Below are 21,285 nucleotides of genomic sequence, written 5' to 3'. Positions count from 1 at the left end.
TGAAGAAAAAGTAAATGAATCATCTCTGTAAAATCAGGATGGTAAATACCTTACAGGGTAATCAGATTCAAAACATAGAGAATCCCTCTAGACAAAACCTTAAGTTACAAAAGACACAAACAGGAATACACATTCCCTCCAGCATAGCTTATTTTACAAGCCATTAAACAAAAGAAAATCTAACGCATTTTCTAGCTAGATTACTTACTGACTTTACAGGAGTTGTAAGGCTTGCATTCCTGATCTGTTCCTGGCAAAAGCATCACACAGACAGCCCAAACCCTTTGTTCCCCCCCCCCCCAGCCATTTTGGGTCAGGTGCCAGCGGGGTTACCTTAGTTTCTTAACCCTTTACAGGTGAAAGGATTTTGTCTCTGGCCAGGAGGGATTTTATAGCACTGTATGCAGAAAGGTGGTTACCCTTCCCTTTATATTTATGACAACAGGTGAGGAAGCAAAGTCTCAGCTGTGGTTCTAGTCTCTGCCTCCATGCTGCTCTCTGGGGGAGCTGCTTCTCTGAAGCCCCCAAACTGGCCAGGGGGCTACATTAATATTTGCGTTGTTTAACTTGCTGAGCGGACTAAACTGTACTTTGTTTATCCCTGGTTTCTCTTGCATGATCCCCACCTGTAGTCCATTGAAGTAACAGAAATTAAGAAGAGCACTAACGTAGTAAGAGGAGGGCCTGCTGCTAGTCCAGCTTCCATTGTAGCCAATGTCAAAACTCCCTTGGAGTTCAATAGCAGTAATATAATATGTATATCAAGAACTGTTCAGATGAACAAGGTTGTTTAATCAGCGATCTCATTAGGCATGAGCAGCTAAAGAAGAGAATCCTTATTTAGGTCATAATTGTGTACTTGTTTAGCCCCTCCATGGGTTTCTCAGTGTTCTCTGAGGTTATACCTTGTTAACATAGCAGTTGCATGAAAGGAGAGAGGCAAAGAAACTCCTTATAAGAATACACTGTACCAAATTCTCTTGTCACCTACACCACTGGAAATTCAGCAAAACTCCATGGAAGTGAAAGGACTACCTCCAGATTCCCAGAGAATTAAGGGCAAAATCTGGCAATAGATCAGTTTCCACTGTTAGATTCCATGATACATATTTACATAATAATAAAGTATATTTTCCCCATTTAGAATGGAGATGAAAAACAATCCATGTTTTCCTAATTGGCACTGCTATTAAAATTCTCAGTGGAGTGGCTTAAGTGCTGAATGTCTATGGAGGCTGAACTAATTTCTTATGTTCAGATGATCACTTCCAGGTCAGCCCTGACCATGGACAGCGGGTATAATAGGCAAGGGGAGGTATTGCCTCCCCTACCACAGCCATCCCTGCCACCTGAGCTGTGGTGCCCCTCCCTGCTCTGACCCTTCCCTGAGGCTCCCATGACTTGCTGCTGCTACCTGGAGTCTTCTTTCTCTCCTCTTGTCTCCTCCACTCCACCCCCTACCCCCCTCGGAGGTCCCCGCGGCTGCGTTCTCCGTTTGTGTGTGAGTGTGAGAGAGAGAGAGAGAGAATGTGAGTGGGGAGTCAGTGGCAGATGGGAGGAGTGAGGAGGCGAGCAGCGGGGATCCCTGAGTAACTTTACACAGTGAAAAAGCCTTGCCATTAAAGTGGTAATAAAGCCATTTGCCAACACCCAGGAAGCCTTTGGCCACATTCAGCTGGCTTTTATATTGTAGGAAAATGTGTTTTGGGGGTTAAAAACAGTTTCCAAATGACGATCCTTCAGTTAGTCTCTGCACCCAGAAGAAGTAACTGCTAATCTGGCTCAAGGAGGAGCTGACATAGCCAGTGAGTTTATTTCTTGATTTAGTTGTTTTAGTCAAACCCAGTTTAAGTAAACGAGTCTGGCAGGGAATTCTGTGCAAGAAAGGTGATTAAACTACTGCCTTAATGCAGGCTGTCAATGACAAGCACTTTTTCAAAAGGAGAGATTAGGCTTCAGGTTGGCACAGGTATCCCGGCTTTTTGTCTCTCTCTATACAGCATACACCAAACTCCCTGCCAAGCAGAGGAGAATCCATCTGGCAATTGAGCTACACCTGTTGCCTGTTCAGTTCCCTTGGGGAATGTTATTAGTGCTTTACGGTGAAAAGGGGAGAGGGTGTCACAGGGTGGGGGGGGGGAAGAAGCAGCAGCAGGGTGAGGAGGTGAGTGGCGAGCCAGCTGCACAGCAGGTTGTGGTGGGGGGTCTCATGGCAGGTGGGGAAAGGGTCTGGTGGGGCGGGGGAGGAGGCGAGCAGCAGGTGGGTGAGCGGCAGGCGGGTGCGGGAGGAGGTGAGGGGTGAGTCAGCGGTGGGTGGAGGTGGGGCCTGGGGCAGAGCAGAGGTGGAGTGTGGATGGAGCTGTGAGTGGAAGAGGCAGGACAAGGAGCTTGCCTCCCTCGGGAAGTTTCACCCACCACCCGTGGCTCTGAATCACACTGGTGGGAAACTCTGTCTCTGTTCTGTGGCTAAGCAGAGGCCTTCTTTTAATATTATTGTCTTTCTGTCACTTGTCTGTGTCCCTGAATTCATTTTTTTAAAGGAAATAAAGAATATGGACAGCAGAATATATGAGGCAAAAATCTTACAGCATGCTCTTTGTGTATACATCTTGAGAACACATTTTACAGAGTCCTACACCCGCATTTGAAATATGTCTGAGGACCAGATATACTCTTCATTTTGTAGAAAGTAAGACTGATATTCTAAGCCATCAATTCTCCTGGAATGTTTCTGTCATGAAAATCAATAATACAGACTTCAATCTACCAGTTGTAGGCAGGACTTTGGGATTTATTGAGGGAAGGACAGTGTACCTTTTGCATTTTAAAATGAAAAGTATCCCTGCTTCTCCTCCTCTGTTCATTCCTTCTTACTTTCATTGGCACCAGTCCACATTTTAAAATACCTTGCAAGATTATGATCTCATTGACACTAGTACAAATCAGGATTATCTCATTTGACCTTAAAGTAGGGAAGTATTCTGGGATATATACCAGGGTAACTCAGCAGAATTTGACCTATTTTGCCTACTCTCTGCATTTTTAATGTGATTGGAATATGGGAATAACAGGAATAATCTTTTTAGAACTGAAATTCTTTATGGTGTACATTTTTAAATTAGTTTGGTGTGTTGTGTAGTCTTATTGGGTCCACAGTGTGTAGGAATCATGGTTCAGGTTATGCTCCTGCACCGAGAACTCCCATCACAGGTAGCAGTGGTGTGCAGGATCCAGGATCCATGGAGCTATGTCTCCTCTCCACACTGGTGGGTCTGACAGTGAGGAGAATGAGCAGAGCTTTGGCTCCAGCTTCCATTCATCCTTGTGGTATAGCTATTCAGATAGAGCTAGTCAGAAATTTTCTGATGGGATATTTTTCTGCTCAAGAAACTCCCTGAAGAAGCACAGGAACAAATCTACACAGACATACCACTAGAGCCCCAACCAGGGGTATTCTATCTACTAACCAAGATCCATAAACCTGGGAATCCTGGATGCCCCATCATCTCAGGCATTGGCACCCTGACAGCAGGATTGGCTATGCAGACTCTTTCGTCAGGCCCTACACTACCAGCACTCCCAGCTATCTTCGAGATACCACTGACTTCCTGAGGAAACTACAATCCATTGGTGATCTTTCAGAAAACACCATCCTGGCCACTATGGATGTAGAAGCTCTCTACACCAACGTTCCACACAAAGATGGACTACAAGCCGTCAGGAACAGTATCCCTGATACTATCGCTGCAAACCTGGTGGCTGAACTTTGTGACTTTGTCCTCACCCACAGTTGGGGACAATTTGGGGACAATTTATACCTTCAAGTCAGCAGGACTGCTATGGGTACCCGCATGGCCCCACAGTATGCCAACATTTTTATGGCTGACTTAGAACAATGCTTCTTCAGCTCTCGTCCCCTAATGGCCCTACTCTATTTGCACTACAGTGATGACATCTTCATCATCTCGACCCATGGGAGGGAGACCAGTATTTCAACAGTTTCCACCTTATTAACCTCAGCCTGGACCAGTCCACACAAGAGATCCACTTCCTAGAAACTACAGTGCAAATAAGTGATAGTCACATAAACACCACCCTATACCGGAAACCTACTGACTGCTATGCTTACCTACATGCCTCCAGCTTTCATCCAGACCACATCACACAATCCATTGTCTACAGCCAAACTCTGAGATACAACTGCATTTGCTCCAGTCCCCTCAGCCAGTGACAAACACCTACAGGATCTCTATCGAGCATTCTTAAAACTACAATACCCACCCAGTGAAGTGAAGAAACAGATTGACAGAGCCAGAGGGGTACCCAGAAGTCACCTACTACAGGACAGGCCCAACAAAGAAAGTAACAGAACACCACTAGCCATCACCTACAGCCCCCAACTAAAACCTCTCCAGTGCAACATCAGGGATCTACAACCTATCCTGAAGGACGATCCCTCACTTTCACAGATCTTGGGAGACAGGCCAGTCCTTGCTTACAGACAGCCCTCCCAACCTGAAGCAAATACTCACCAGCAATTACACACCACACAACGGAAACACTAACCCAGGAACCAATCCCTGCAACAGACCCTATTGCCAACTCTGTCCGCATATCTATTCAAGGGACACCATCATAGGACCTAACCACATCACCCACACCATCAGGGGCTCATTCACCTGCACATATGCCAATGTGATATATGCCATCATGTGCCAGCAATGCCCCTCTGCCATGTACATTGGCCAAACTGGACAGTCTCTACGTAAAAGAATAAATGGACACAAATCAGACGTCCAGAATTATAACATTCAAAAACCAATAGGAGAACACTTGAACCTCCCTGGTCACTCAATAACAGACTTAAAAGTGGCAATCCTTCAACAAAAACTCTTCAAAAACAGACTCCAATGAGAAACTGCAGAACTGGAATTAATATGCAAACTGGACACCATCAAATTAGGCCTGAATAAAGACTGGGAGTGGATGGGTCATTACAAAAACTAATTTCCCACTGCTGATGCTCACACCTTCTTGTCGACTGTTTGAAATGGGCCACCTTGATTACATTGGCCTCATTAGTACTACAAAAGTGATTTTTCCCCCTCCCTTGGTACTCACCCCTTCTTGTCAACTGCTGAGAATAGCCCACTTCCACCTTAATTGAATTGGCTCATGAGCACTGATCTCCCCACTTTGTAAGGCAATGTCCATCTTTTCATGTGCTGTGTATTTATGCCTGCCTCTGTATTTTTCCTTCTGTGCATCTGATGAAGTGGGTTTTAGCCTATGAAAGCTTATGCCCAAATAAATTTGTTAGACTAAGGTGACACAAGGACTCCTCTTTGTTTTTTTTTCTGTCAGAGAATGCTGATTTCATCAAAATCAAAATGTTTCAAAGAGACAGCTTGTTTTGATGAAGTTGCAAAAAACAAAACAAAACAAAACAAAAAAAAAACAGGCAGGGTTCCGGTGCAACCCTCCCTGGTTTCCTGCCAGCTCTCATGCCTTACTCTGTGACAGCCCAACCAATGGCCTACGAAGGGGCTCAGGATTCCAGGTTCCCAGCTCTTTGGCTGCCCATGTGGCAGGCCAACAGGGAGCCAAGAGCCTGGGAGCCCTGACTCTCAAATTCCTAAGCTCTTTGGCTCCTCATGAGCTGTGGTGGAGCAGGGTTCCTAGGGTTCTTTTGGAAACCTGCCTGGGTTCTTGGCAGCTCACTTACCTGGTTACTCCATAGATTGCCTGGCAGATGACCACAGACTAATGCTGCCCAGAGCCCTGTCATATCACCTGAAGGGCTGAAGTGAGCTGGGAGCTGTGGGTCTCTAATTTATCATTTTTACAGTGTTTTCTGCTGTAGACCAGTTTTCAGTGAGACACTGGAGAAAACCTAGCACTCAGAGTGCTATATTGAGAGTTTTGGTCAGGTTTGAAAGCCTCACTGTAACACAATGGCTCTGCAGCACAGGCACTGTTAGTTACACAGCAGTGGAGGAGTATAACCACAAGGCTTAGATAATACATGCCTTTGTTTTCTTGAGTTTAAATGAAATAAAAGTGAGAGATCTTATTTGGGACTTCCAAAATGCTGTAACACATGTAATTGCACTCAGAGTTATAGAATAATAGGGACAGAGAACTGTAGGGGTGGAAAAGACCTCAAAAAGCCATCGAATCCACCCCCTGCACTGAGGCAGGACCGAAATTTTGGTATTGAACAAAGCCACTGAGTGTGTAGATTCCAAGAAACATCAAAGGCTGTCAAGCTCATGAAAACAGGTTTCCAGCACATCTGCTTCTGGCTGTGTCTGAAAATACAATGAGAATAACCTTTCTCCTTGGCAGTTTTGGAATTTCAACTGTGGCCTTGGGTTGGAACTGGATTTAAGATGTATATGGACATTTGAGAACCCATTAGGTTCAGCACAAGAAATCAGCAATTGCTGGTCCAGGGCATCTCCTGCACCTCTTCTGACCAGAAGTATGAACAAATGAAAAGTTATCTAAATATCTTCAGCCTCTTAAAAGTTTGATGATTCAAGTTTGGTAAAAAGGCTTTGGGTATTTCTTACTTTAAGTGAGCTGATTTATCTATTTCTATGTGGAAAGAAGAGGAGTGTGCATTCTTTTTCTGTGCCACTCCTAGTGAAGTACCTAATAAAGTAGAACATTGATTGTAAGCTAGGAAGATCAGAGAAAAGACATATGCTGGAGATGCAACAATGGATGAGTGATAATTTATTGAAAGCTGCTCACCATGGAAGGTGTATGATGTAGACTGTGGGGGGTGGAAAAACCCAACAGGCATTAAGTCTCCTCATAAATTTGAACCACATTGGCTCAAATGCTTCTCTTTCCACACAGCATGGAGTGGAGCAAAAACGATCGTTGGAATGTCAGTGATAGCGACCATATCAGAACCTATATAAATAGATGTGCAATCTTGGATGCTTTCTGTTTTTATAGAATAAAACCTGTGAAGCCCCTGTAAAGATTGGGGCTTCCTATTATGCAAGCACATATAAAGAAACAGTGTCTCCCCCAAAGAATTTGCAATCTTAAAACGTGACATATGAAATGACAAATATGTGCTTTTTATGCATATGTACATTTGCAATTTTTAAAATAGACAAAGTAGGTGACAGCTGTGTCTATCTGTCCTTAAAACAATTATTTATTAGATGATTTCTTTTAGACAAAGGTAGGGAGCCTTGAAAGACAAAAGGACTACAGAAATAAATGAAAATGTCATTTGGGGGAAACACTTGGAGTGAATCTATAAAACACATTTTACTTCAGTCAATATGCTGATGGTCAGGACCATATAAACTTCTGAACAATTTTGTATCTTGGAGACATTCCATGGCTAGGGTTTGGCAACTATTACTTTTTGCAGTGATGTTCAGCACTAGGGAAAGTACTTGAGTTTGTCTTTATCTGAAAAAATATGCTTCAAGCAACAAAACACCTTTCTTCAATAAAAAAAAAATATTGTTGCATTTCCCTGTTAGATTGATATAGTGAATTATTCTTTAAGCATCCGCTAAGGGGAGTGTGGTGCTGGACCAGCCTTTCTGGTTTCTATGACAACAGTGGGGAGTGGAGTCTTTCAAGCTAAGTGCTTGCTAAAGCAGGTGTCGGGTTGCACAGCTCTTCAGAAGCTCCTAGATTCTATGCAGCCGGGGAGTCTTTCCATTTCCCATTTGAAACCCCTTGACCCTCTCGAGCTCAGTGAGTGAATATTGTCAAGCTCCTATGAATGAAAATGGTTCACCATTCGGGGTCTATTCAGTCCTTTAGACAGCAAAAAGGTCAGTAGAAATATTTTTGTCTCTAGCATTGTGTGCTAAATTATTAGGTCTGCATGCCCTTGCAGTCTGATCTAATACAAGCACCAGTACACCAGCTGTTCCGGATACCGGAGCTATGTGCGATGCAGATGTGTTTAAACTCTTGCAGTAAGTTATGTTATCCATCAGTTTGGTCCCTGAAATGGCTACATTTTTTCTACTATTGCAAGACAAGTAACATTCTCTAGGATTATAATATCCACTGTATACTAAATATGGTTGTTTGGTTTATATTCTAAAAGGCATTCAAAGATTTTGATTTTAAGCAAATAACCTACGTCCTTTAAAAGATCCACATTGCAGTGCAGTGCAAGGAAAAATGTGCTTGGCATAGCTGCATTTCATTGTTACAGGATGTTGCTGTTAATGTATTTCATTGCAGCTGAATGGTATTTGGTTTTAAAAGGCTGAAGATCACAAGTAAGTAGCACCATAGACGTCATTTGCTACTTTACAAGCATGCTTTTACAATACCCGTGCTAATGCTGCATGATGTTTGACTATAGAACTGATCTAATACGTTTAGTTTTTCATGAAAACTTTGTTCAGTATTGAAACTGCTTCCTTAGTTCTATTCAGCTGTTATAATAAATGCTCAGTACTGTTTTATGGCTTTAGGTGAAAGTGACAAAGATTCTGTGGGGGTTTCTCCCTCCAGTTTTCTGCCGTTTTCTTTTATTTTGGTAATGTTGTTTTTATTTGTAGCCTATATAATACATTAGTAAAATCATGAATCAAGTACAAACCATACAGAAGAAGAAAATAATCATAGCTACTTTCAGCACTTTAGTCCCCCAAAACAAAAATACCTAACTTTGATCCTTGTCTGCTTTTGCACATCAAGAACATTGGAATCTTTGGCTACTGCCCAGTAAGACTCTTAATATATGTCTGTTAGCAACTGTGACTGAAATATTTATTAATCATTGTAATCTCCTGTTAACATGGTGCAATAAAGATCTAATAAATACATTAAAAGTTCATGGAAGGTGGGATTGTGTTTGCATGCTTTTTTTCCCCACCGTGATCACACTAGTATTTCGTAGGTAAGGAGGGATCAACATTTCCATTGTTAGAGTGGGTCCATTTGTGCTGCTACAGTTAGCACAACTCGGTCAGCATTTCTGTTCTACTACAAACTTTTATGTCCTGCAGTTCATTAATCCATACAATTTCAGTCTAGACTCTACTTTTATCATAAGTTTCAAGCATTCATCCTGGGAACAATTCCTATGTCCACCAAATTTTGTTTTAAAATGATCTGTTTGAGTGCACATCTGTGAGAGGAAACTGAAAAGTTTGATATTTGTACTCCTGCAATTCCAAAATAACTTTAACTGACCTTGTGATTTTGCACCCAGCCCCTCCTTTGTGCTCTAACTGGCTTTGCTGTTCTGAATTGTAAAATGTCAAGTTCATTCCTTTTAAAAATGAGATATTACATAAGTACAGTAAATTGTTTTTCTTAAATGTCATATTTGTAAGCCCATGGACTGATGACAGCTGTGCAGCACATACACTGAGTTTATTGAATCTAACAGTTCCTTTTGAGCCATTACTTATGTCAGGTCAACGATTAATGAACTCGAGAATCCCTCCCAAGGTCCTAAGGGAACTATACCATACTTTTCTTAAAACAATTTCATTTAAAAATTAGCATAATTTCTTAGTTTCAGCATGGAATGTAATTACAGTAACAGAGCCACGAAGAACAATGTAGTAGATTCTGTATGCTTAGAACATTTCCATAACTTCATAATGTATTAGCTCTGCTACAGTCTGTGGAATAAGCCACATACTCAGAAACAGATTCTCATTCGGTCCTTATACTTTGTGCAAAATCTGAGTAAATTGACTTGCCACAATACAGTCGTGTAAGTGAGATGGAGTGCTCTCAATAAGTCATGGAGCATGTATACCCATGGATACCATTGCCTGTGAAATACAGTAACACCCTTGGCCAAAAAGAAAAAAGCATGTCCCGTCCCCTCCCCTACCCCCCCCCAAAAAAAAAAAAAAAGAGAGAGTGACTGAACAGTACAGAGTGCTAACTCATTCTGAGTTAGCTTTCCAAGTCCTGGACAGCAGTATTTTCTCTCATCCTAGTGCTTTTGGGGCCATTGGGAATGGCAGTAGACAGGATTGGTATAAAGACCACAGGAAGAACAAAACAAAAAACAAACACCTGCCCAAAAAACCAAACCAAATCACAGACAGAAAATTGAGTGCAAAATAATAATAAAAATAAATTCCAGTGATATTTAAGGGGTTAATGTACTAAAGAAATCTAGCACTGCACTTCTGTAGACAAGCACAGATTTCTCACATGAAAAAGTCAGGATGTGATTTTTATTCAGACTTGTATATAAATTTGTCTTTGTATGTTTATCTTGATGCTGCCTATACATATTATTTGTTTAACTGTAGGCAAAAAATGTGCCCTAAATTCTATTTTCTACAAAATCAGAGATAATCCTTGTAGAATGGCCAACTGCCCATCACAGCTGTGCTCTCTATACTTCAATTGCATTAAGAGCAAGCTACATTTGCGGGTGGGAGGTAGTTCCAGCAATTATTTCTTTGTGGACCCTCAATATAGAGTTAAGATGTAGGTCAAACAAAAAGAGGAATGTATCATATAAAAGCAATTTATAAGAATACACTTTTTTGTGGACCTAGCCTTACGGGGTAGCCTCAGGCGACACAATACTCAGACTGATTTAATGGAGAGAGGTTAACTTTTACAGTCCAACCTTCACTGGTTTGGAGAAAATTGTGTTTGTTTCCCTTAACTGTTTGGTTTACTACTCTGAGTTTTTTTGTTATGGCTGAGAGGATGAGTGGTGGTTTCTTCGGCTTTCTATAATTACATTCCTTTGCACAGCTTGAAAGGGAACATCCAAATTCTCTGGCATGTTGCAGTGAAGCTCAGATCTCTCAAAAGTTAAAAAAAATACATTTTTATCTGTGGACTAGTGTTTTGGTTCCTTGCTCTGTTTTCTTTGGGTCTCCCACAGTATTCTTGCCAGCAAGTTAAAAAAGTATGGGCTGGATGAATGGACTATAAGGTGGATAGAAAGTTGGCTAGATTGTCTGGCTCAACGGGTAGTGATCAATGGCACCGTGTCTAGTTGGCAGGTGGTATCAAGCGGAGTGCCCCATGTGTCGGTCCTCAGGCTGGTTTTGTTCAATATCTTCATTAATGATCTGGAGGATGGTGTGGATTGCACCCTCAGCAAGTTTGCAGATGACACTAAACTGGGAGGAGAAGTAGATACGCTGGAGGGTAGGGATAGGATACAGAGGGCCCTAGACAAATTAGAGGATTGGGCCAAAAGAAATCTGATGAGGTTCAACAAGGACAAGTGCAGAGTCCTGCACTTAGGACGGAAGAATCCCATGCACCGCTACAGACTAGGGACCGAATCGCTAGGCAGCAGTTCTGCAGAAAAGGACCCAGGGATTACACTGGACGAGAAGCTGGATATGCGTCAACAGTGTGCCCTTGTTGCCAAGAAGGCCAATGGCATTTTGGGATGTATATGTAGGGGCATTGCCAGCAGATCGAGGGACGTGATCGTTCCCCTCTATTCGACATTGGGGAGGCCTCATCTGGAGTACTGTGTCCAGTTTTGGGCTCCACACTACAAGAAGGATGTGGAAAAATTGGAAAGAGTCCAGCGGAGGGCAACAAAAATGATTAGGGGACTGGAATACATGACTTATGAGGAGAGGCTGAGGGAACTGGGATTGTTTAGTCTGCGGAAGAGAAGAATGAGGGGGGGTTGATAGCTGCTTTCAACTACCTGAAAGGTGGTTCCAAAGAGGATGGATCTAGACTGTTCTCAGTGGTAGCGGATGGCAGAACAAGGAGTAATGGTCTCAAGTTGCAGTGGGGGAGGTTTAGGTTGGATATTAGGAAAAACTTTTTCACTAGGAGGGTGGTGAAACACTGGAATGCGTTACCTAGGGAGGTGGTGGAATCTCCTTCCTTAGAAGTTTTTAAGGTCAGGCTTGACAAAGCCCTGGCTGGGATGATTTAGTTGGGGATTGGTCCTGCTTTGAGCAGGGGGTTGGACTAGATGACCTCCTGAGGTCCCTTCCAACCCTGATATTCTATGACAATGGGTCTAGAACAGGAGGCTGGCCGTAGAATATCCAAGCATGGCTTGGTCCTGCCCTCTGTCCAAAGCCAAGCATATATACAGTGAATACTCAGAAGTTTCAAAAGTTGCACATCATTACATTATCACCTGAGTGGTTAAAAAAAAATCTATTCTAAAGCCATGCAGAGGTTCATGGAATGGATGTTTCATTTCCCCTTGACTTGTCTGACTCCAAATGACTGAAATTATCCCTGTCAAAAAGAACAATAGTCCTAAAGTTAGACTAATCCAGGTCCACAGCATGGTGGTGCATTAGATCAGTTGAGCCATCTGGACAGTCCTTTTGTCACTATTTTTAATCTGCATTGTGCCACAAGGCACAGTTGCATTGTCATAGCAGAGAAATTCAGTAACATTCCCAAAGGTATACATTTTTCTATCTCGTATTATTATTTAACACTGAATTGTTTATCTACTTACATGTGTCAGATGGGATTTAACCTTTGATTACTTGCATAAGAATTGTCAGAAGAGAAGGAGAGGAATGCCTTGTTTGCTGGTTGATTTTGGGCCATTTTTTGCTTACTGAGGTTTTGGATTTAGTTAGAGAATTCTGACCTGTGAAATGCACTCATGACCACCTTGACTGATTAAGGCCAGTAAAGAGGTTTGGGGCTTTTTATTGCTGTGGATTGTTAATATCTTCCTCGGATATGGTGAGCCATAAGCTTTGTGCTCACAAACAGCGATTTGACTCCTGGTCAAGAATCTCTTTGGCAGGATACTAAGAAAATGGTGACAGAACAATTCCATCTACACTTAGCTGAAAGATATCAATGGGATTCTTATCATCTAGTATCAGAATAGGGTATGGAAGGAGTGTTATTCTGCTAGTGATGGGCATGGGGGAAGTCTCAGTGCTGACTTGTATTGCATGTACTTGCTGTGTTTCATAGCTTGAGAGATCCAAACACTGCATCAGATATTATTTATTTGTTTACAGTAGTGCCTAATGGATCCAAGCAGGTTAGGCACTGTACATATGTATAGTAAGAGAGTCCCTGCCCCCAAAGAACTTAAAATTAATGTAAAACCAGACATAACAGGTGGGTGAAACAAACCTTGGGCAAAGATGCAGAAGGGAGAATGAAGTAAAAATAACATGAGCATTTTTTTCATGACTAGCTAGCTGCGCAATTTGTAAAAGTAGATGTTATATTTAGGTTCCTACACCATGCTCATGTCAGAAGCATATGAGTGCCTGACCTAAATGACAACTGGATATTGTTCATTTACATGCATGATGTGGTGGGATTTTTTCACCTTCTTCTGAAAAAGGTGGTACTGGTCTGAATGGATTGTTGGTCTGATATGGTGTAGCCTGGGATGCTGCTATTGACTGGCATTGCTCTTTTCGGTACTAGCAGCACTACTTTCTAATTGCAGACTTTGGGACTCACTCCCTATGGCAACATACAATATAAAGTGTGTTTATTCTATTTAGCTTTTGACTGGCTGGCTTCCAATAAACATTTCATTAATTTTAGTTCCAGGTGCAAATTTCTGAGCACCCCAAACTTTAAAAATATTTGGATACAACGTCAAATTTTGTTTCTGGAACTATCTGTGTAATAGGCAGAACCAAGACACTGGACTCAAACAACCAAAAATGTTGGCGTTGTTCAGACGTGTGGTTTGATTGGGACTCATCTCTGGAGGACGTATAATTATACTTCCTTCCTTCCCAGGAATGTTGATATGTTTCATTAATCAATGTTTGTAAAGCACTTTGAGATACTCAGATGAAAGCTGTTATATAATAGTGCACAGTATTACATATTTTGTAAATATGAGATCTAAAAACCTGGAGCCTGTTCTAAAAGCTAATTTTATTCAACACAGACTTGCCATTCTAAATGGCATTTTACAAAGATCATATTTTTGTTTCAGTTTTGGAAGCTAATGAGGAGCAGAGATATTGCTGAAATGATTAAAAGGTGCAACTATATCATAGTTTTATGAATGTCACATTTCATTTTCCTACATGCTATTTCTCACAAAGGCTACAATAATGGCAAAAAGGAAACAATTTCTCAAAAATAATGCAGAACTAGTGGAAGAGTTGTCAGGCCCCATTCCTTTCACCTGCACATGTGTTAAAGTCTCAATGCCATTCTCAGGGTCTATAAGCTTTACTAAACTGTGTATGGTTATAGCAATTAAAGTAGCCCTGAACACACACCTTTTAAAATGTTTTTTCTGTGCTCACTCAGCATGCAGTATTTTAAAGATACAACATAGTAAATGTTAGCATTTAAAATTATATGCCATTATATTGAAAGGCAAAGCCCACATTTTTAAAGAGCTACATACATACTTAGTTGCAGGTCCATGTAAATCCCTTAATGTGCACCCAGATTGTGTAGCCAAAGGTGTTAGACCATAATGAGTTTTTAAATAATTATCAAATTACAATAGGTTACAATTTCAATGAAATATAGCATTTGTAGTTAATATATGTACAATAATTAAGCCTATATTTCCTGATTTGCATATGTGTTCGGAAAACATTGAGATCTAGAAACCTATTGCATGCTGGAGAATTGTTTTGTCACAGTTCAGTGTTGGTTTGCCTTCTAAATACATTTGGGGTACAGATGTCAGCTTGGTGATTGCTCAAGATAATGGCGTGCCTTGGTATTGGTTTATTACCTTCTAATTGTTGTGCAGCTTCAGTTAATTCAGTCTCAAACACTGTACTTGTGACTAGCCTTGTCAAAATTTTCTGGGGGAGATTGCAAAGGAAAAAAATCTGGAGTGTGATAAGCCAAAATAATTCTGGGATTTCCTTCACAATTGTCATGTTCCCTATTGATGTAGTCTCTAAGGATTAACTATAAGAGTATACCCACCCAAATGCCCTGTCCTAGTTGTGCCCACAGGAGCTAACACGTTGCACCCAGACACACAGCAAGACTCAGTAAGCCCATGTAAGCACAATTCTTAGTGTTACACGTGCAAATGCAGTCTTTTTGGCAGCCAACGGGTGCCAAACATTTGCAGGCACACCCACTCTCCTTTTAAGAACATGTAGGGACAATTTTTCAGAGGATAGGAGCAATTGCTGAAATTCTTTCCACCACCTGACAGAAAGAACAAAGATAAGGTATTGAGAGAAGCTTATTTTTTACTTTGTTTTTAAAGGCTATAAAAATCACCACAGATGCCTGATAATTCAGAATGACCATTGCTGACTGTGTTGTAGTATTGTTCTGAGGGGAGCCCAACATCCATGAGCTGGCTATAAGATATGCATTAAAACACCTTGCCTATCCATCATCGTTCTCAGCAGGGTAATAAACAGACACACCACTTGTGGTCACTTAGATCTATTCGGGAGAAATTACTCTAAGTCTTACAAGTAGCCAGTGGTTGCTACTTATGGATGTTCCGTCTTGGTAACAGAGTAAAAGAGGGATGAGACAAAGTATATTTTTAATAAAAAAAATTTGTCACTTTTCCATCTATTTAAGAGAAGAATGATACATGAATGGAAAAAGCAGCTGTGTCACTAATATAAACTCCATGTGCCCCCCACAACAAATTTGTAATAGCACTAAGTATTTCCGTTCAGATGTATTTCTTGGCAACAAAACCATCAGGAAAAAAAAAAATCTCAGGACTGACTGAATGTATTTTATGAGTTCAGCAGCTAGGAAAAGATTTCCGTGTTTATCAAAAATCTTAATCATTTGCACCAAGAGCCTGCCCTCTAGGTAATGTATCTACTTGGGATTTTCAGCAAATGTGGCCAATTACGTTACAAAATATTTAATGGTAACAATAATTCAATAAATATATTGTGATGGCAGGGAGGCCAAGTGTTTGCTGTGCAATCTAAAGTCTTTTTTGTTATATTGGAGTCTGACCCAAAGCCCACTGAAATCAATGGGAGACTTTATTCACTTCCATGTGCATTAGAATCCAAAATGTCTCATTGTATGTGGTATAAGCAATGTTCAGATTGATCTTTTTCTAAATCCACGTTAAAACCAGTTCAGGTGTGCCTGTTAAAAAACCCTGTTTATGTACTGTGGATTAACCTAGAAGAGTTGTGCTAACTTTTTAAAAGACGCTAAAGTACACAGAAGTGTTTCTCAGCATCTCTGAACCTCTCTGCATGTGAGTACATGCTCGCTGTTCCCCTGGGATCAGATTCTGAGCCCTTCCTCACCTTGGTGAGCACTTACACAAGCAGGTTCACTGATGTTAGTAACTGCTTGTCAGTATTACTACAGGGGTCACAATTTGGCCCTCAGTAAATGCTTAGATCTTTAAGATCTTCTGTTTGAGTCAGCTTCCACATACAGACATGGGGAAGATGTGAATGTTCATGTTCCATCCCTAGGGGGCAGCGTGGGATTTTTCAGTCTATACAAAAGTAAAATCTGTTGCCAAGAAAGAGGTTTCATTTTCCTCCTGGATTAGGATTAATCTCTAAAATTTCAGGACATTAACAGTCTGAAGAGCCTTCCTGTCCAGCACCTTCAGAAATTACATCCTTAGAGCATGCTGGGATTGTGGCTTTTAAAAGTGTGCAGGCCAAGAGAACATAATTTTGTTGCTGATTTACTTTTCTTGTTGGATTTGCATACAGTGTCCTGTGCTGACAGCTCAAAGACAATGCATACATGAAAGAAACTGCAAATCAACTATTCACGCTTCAAAATTCAGAAGTCTAATTGCTAATCAGTTTAATGTTGCAGATAATAACTTTGGCATGCTTTTGGGGATAGAAAATAAATGAAAAGGTTAGGTAGTGAATAAAATGGAATATATCTGGTTTTACAGATTTAGGATTGTATTGTAGGTCCTTACATTTTAATCCTAACTGACAAGTTTTCTTGTTAAATGTCTTACAACTTCTATAATTCTTATCTGAGATGGTCTGGATTTTAAACGCCTTTTAGTTGTCAGTGCCCAAATGTACATCAATCGCCTCCTTTTCTTTCCCAGATATAAACAAAATCTGCTTAATATCCGTTCATGGGACGACTGGCTGGATCTAGGAATGGGTAATGGATTCAGACCCTTACAGCTCTAAGTCATTGTTTCAAACCTAGCCCAGTGACTGAAAATTACTATCATCTGTCAAATCTTGTGTAACCTAAATGAAAGGTGTTAGCAGGGGGCGGGGGTCTAAGGTGATTTTTTTTTAATGGATGGATGTCTGCATCATAAATCTACCATCACACTTTGTTTAACTGGGAGTTTGACACACTTGATGGTGGTCTCAATAGTGACAGAATGGGTACACTGCTCTCATTTGGTGTTCCTTTGGGTCAGTTGAGGCGATGTATAGAAATGCTTTTTCCCTTTTGCCTATACCTACCTATGCTTTAGAGAGAGAACGGAGTCTAAGTCTCCAGTGCTGTTAATGCAGCCCTGTCCCTGAACATAACATTTAATTTTCTAAGAAGTTAATTCTCTTTCTTTTGTACCAGCATAGGTATTTCTCTGACCTGCATTGTTCCATTAGCTTCCTTTTCTGTCACAGCTCGAAATAAGAGGAGGGGTGGTTTTTTTTTTTAAAGTATGTGAAAATAGGCACAAAAAAGTAAGGAGAAGAAAAGGGATAGACGGGAAAGAGGAGATATGGGAGCCACAGCAGAGCTCAAAGTTGGGAAAGCAGAGAAGAAATCACTGAGAAGATTTTCAAAGGCACAAAGGGGATGCTCAGAAATATAAGAGGAGAGAGATGGGGATGATAGCAGATATGCTGGGGAAATAAAATATCATGGAATGAACGTAAGGGTCAGGATATTTATAAGCATGGCCACTTAATAGGAACATAAGAATGGTGTTTAATTTATCAATGTTTTCCAAAACCTCCTCTATTTCCCCTTCAGTCTGGGACAGGTCCTCAGATTTATCCCCTGAAAAGAATTGCTTAGGTGTGGGAATCTCCCTCACATCCTCTTCAGTGAAGATGGATGCAAAGCATTCATTTAGCTTCTCCACAATGGTCTTGTCTTCCTTGAGTGCTCGCTGAGCACTGTGATCCTTCATTGACCCCACTTCTTGTTTAGTAGGCTCTCTACTTCTGAGGTACTTAAAAAATTGCAGTTAGTTTGTGGATTTTACTACTTGCTCTTCAAGTTCTTTTTTGGCCTGCATAATTATACTTTTACATTTGACTTGCCAGAGTTTATGCTCCTTTCTGTTTTCCTCACTAGGATTTGACTTCCAATTTTTAAAGGATGCCTTTTTGCCTCTAACTGCCTCCTTTCGTCTGTTTAACATTGTGGCATTTATTTATTTTTTGATCCTCTTACTGGTTTTGTTTTTTTAATTTCTGATATGCATTTAGTTTGAGCCTATCTTAGTGTTTTTAAACAGTTTCTATGCAGCTTGCAGGCATTTCACTCTTGTGACTGTTAATTTCTGGTTTAGTAATGTCCTTATTTTTATGTGGTTCCCATTTTTAAAGTTAAATGCTACTGTGGTGGGTTTCTTTGGTAATTTCACCCCTACAAGGATATTAAATTTAATTACATTATTGTCTGTGTTACTGAGCCAGCTATATTCATCTCTTGGACCTGATCTGGTGAGCCAGTTAGGACTAGACCAAGAATTGCTTCTCCCCTTGTGGGTTCCAGGACTAGCTGCTCTGAGGAACAGTTTTAATGGCGTCTAAAAATTTTATCTCTGCATCCTCTCCTGAAGTGACATGTATCCAGTCAAAATGGGGATAGTTGAAATTCCCCCATTATTATTGGGTTTTCTGTTTTGGTAGCCTCTGTAATGTCCTGAGCCTTTCACAGTCACCATCACCGTTCTGGTCAGGTGGTTGGGAATATATTCCTGCTGGTATACTCTTATTATTCAAGCTTGGAATTTTATCCATAGAGATTCTATGGTACAGTTTGATTCATTTAAAGTGTTTACTGTAGTTGACTGTATGGTTTCTTTAACACATCCCGCCACTCCCCCACCAACACAACCTATTCTGTCATTCTTATTTTGTATCCTGGTATTATTGTGTACCATTGATTATTATAATTTCACCCAGTTTCTGTGATGCCTATTACATCAATATCCTCATTTAATATGAGGCAATCATTTTCACTCATCTTCTTGCATTTGTATACAAGCAGTTATGAAATTTGTCAATATTTAGTTGTCTGCCTTTGTGGGATTTAATTGAATTGGACTCTTTTTCATGTGATAGGAACTGAAGAGAAACAACCTGTACTTTATCAACATCTAGCCTCTCCTGTTTACTAGAATATAGAGTATCTCCTTTAATAAATCCTCCCTGTAGCGAAGAGACAACTCACCAGCACAACGCCTCCTGCTGGTCATCTTGGGAATTAGCTCTTCAGCCTCCAGAGCGCCCTCTGCTGGCTGATGTCTTGCTTGCCCCAGGCCCATGTCCCTCCCGGACCCTGGTGCCCTTTTACTTTGGGGTTCTGCCCCAGCAGTAACCCACAGTCATCATCTCCCCTCCCAGGGGAACACCCAACCCTCTATTCCCACCTTGCCTCAGTGGCTACTGCCAGTCATCATCTAGCCCCTGCTCACTGGGGCATACTGCAGTCTGTAAACCACTCATCATTGGCAATGGGCGTTTGGACCTGCTCCCTTTGCCTACCTCTGGGCTGCACCTCTGTAGCCCAGGTGCCTCCTTTGGCCTTACCCAAGGCCTCAGGCTGGGGAGTTGAGCTGGGGAGCTCCAGCCTGGCATCTGGCCTTTCCCCTGCCCTGCTCCGCGTATCCTTTTCTCCCAGGCACTCAGGTCCTTCTCTCTCCACAGCTAGAGAGAGACTGACTCACCTCCTGGCTCACAGCCGTTTTATAAGGCCAGCTGTGGCCTGATTGGGGCATGGCCCCAGCTGTGGCTGCTTTCCCAATCAGCCTAGCCTTTTCTCTCAGGAGTGGGGTAACTGCCCCCCTACACTCCCCTAAAGGATGTGTCTGTCCAAACTGCATGCTCTTCTGCACCAGCTGGCTTTCCCCCAGCCTGTAGTTTAAAACCTCCTCTATGACATTTTAATTTCACATGCCAGCAATCTGGTTTCATTTTGATTAAGGTGGAGCCCATCTTCTTTATATAGGCTCCTCCTTTCCCAAAAGGGTCCTCAGTTCTTAACTAACCCAGATCCCTCCTCCCCCCATCATTGTCTCATCCACACATTGAGAGAGTCTGCAGTTCTTCCTGTCTAACTGGCCCTCTATGTGGAACTGAAAGCATTTCAGAGAATGGTATCATGGAGGCTTGGACTTTCATCTGTTATCTAGCAGCTGAAATTTGGTCTTCAGAACTTCTTTCCTACTTTCCCTATGTCATTGGTACCTACATATACCATGACCACTGGCTCCTTCTTAGAATGTTACATAAGTCAGTCTAGACATCTTGAGAGGTCTGCAGCCTTCACGCCTGGCAGGTAATTCACCGTTCCCTCAGCCATCACAACCATGACTATATTTCTAATAATATAATCCCTCATTACTGTTACCCTTTCAGTTATTGGGAGGAGACAAGTATCTTCAGAATCATCTGAAAGGAGGATTTTTAAAAATGAGATTTTTCCGTCCCTTCCATCCAAGGCCGGATTAACTCTCCTGTGGGCCTGGGGTTATTAGATTTTGTGGGGCCCCTAGGGGTTTGGAGTACGGGAGTGGACTCAGGGCTGGGGCAGGGGATTGGGATGTGGGAGGGGGTGCAGCTCCAGCTGGGGGATGGGCTCTGGGGTAGGGCCAGGGGGTTGGGGTGCGGGTGGAGGTGCGGGTGTCTGGGGGTGAGTTTGAGTGCAGGAGGGGGCTCCGGGCTGGGGTAGAGGATTGGGGTGAAGGAGGGGGTGCGGGGTGCAGGCTGCAGCTGGGAAGTGCTTACTTTGGGTAGCTCCTGGTCAGCAGTGCAGAGGAGCTAAGGCAGGATCCCCCAGAGTTGTCAAATCCACTGAAACTAAGCAGAAATTGCGCTTGTTTTAGGCTGAGTTGGCTCGTGTGTTGCGTGTTGGCTAGCTTTTTGGCTTTTACAGTAACTTGTAGCTTCTTGGTTTTTGATTGGCTCCTGGCCCTGGCCCACCCGTGGTCCCAGCCAATCAGAATGAAAGCTTGAATCAGGTGACTTTGGCTCCAATACAGCTACAGTGTGTGTGCGCCTCCCCCTGCATGCCTAACTGTGTGTGGCACCATGCTGAGCGTGTGTGTGCGTCCCCTCCCCTGACCCTGAATGCCCCTTGCCTAGGGGCCGCAGGGGCATGCCGGCAAGCCGGCGCTCACGGCTCCAGCCCCGCCATGGGAGGGGGATGGCACCAAGG

General features: G+C 42.1%; 1 protein-coding gene across 2 annotated transcripts in view; it reads left to right on the top strand.

The window, feature by feature from the left end:
* The window catches only part of ANO3 (anoctamin 3), a 364,404-nt gene that overhangs the window by 147,371 nt on the left and 195,748 nt on the right, over positions 1–21,285 (top strand). Inside the window, exon 1 of one of the 2 annotated variants that reach the window (XM_074955171.1) lies at positions 7,640–7,814. The exons of the other annotated variant lie outside the window; for it this stretch is intronic. Within the exon in view, the coding sequence (XP_074811272.1) occupies positions 7,763–7,814 (52 nt within the window). The 5' untranslated portion in view covers positions 7,640–7,762. Of the gene's footprint in view, positions 1–7,639; positions 7,815–21,285 lie in introns of those variants that run through there. 2 annotated transcript variants of the gene reach the window in all.

The sequence above is a fragment of the Natator depressus genome, chromosome 6 (genome assembly GCF_965152275.1).
Source record: "Natator depressus isolate rNatDep1 chromosome 6, rNatDep2.hap1, whole genome shotgun sequence".
In the NCBI taxonomy this organism is placed as follows: domain Eukaryota; kingdom Metazoa; phylum Chordata; order Testudines; family Cheloniidae; genus Natator; species Natator depressus.
The sequence above is the reverse complement of the archived record's forward strand: the minus strand, read 5'-3'. Positions and strand labels throughout refer to the sequence as shown.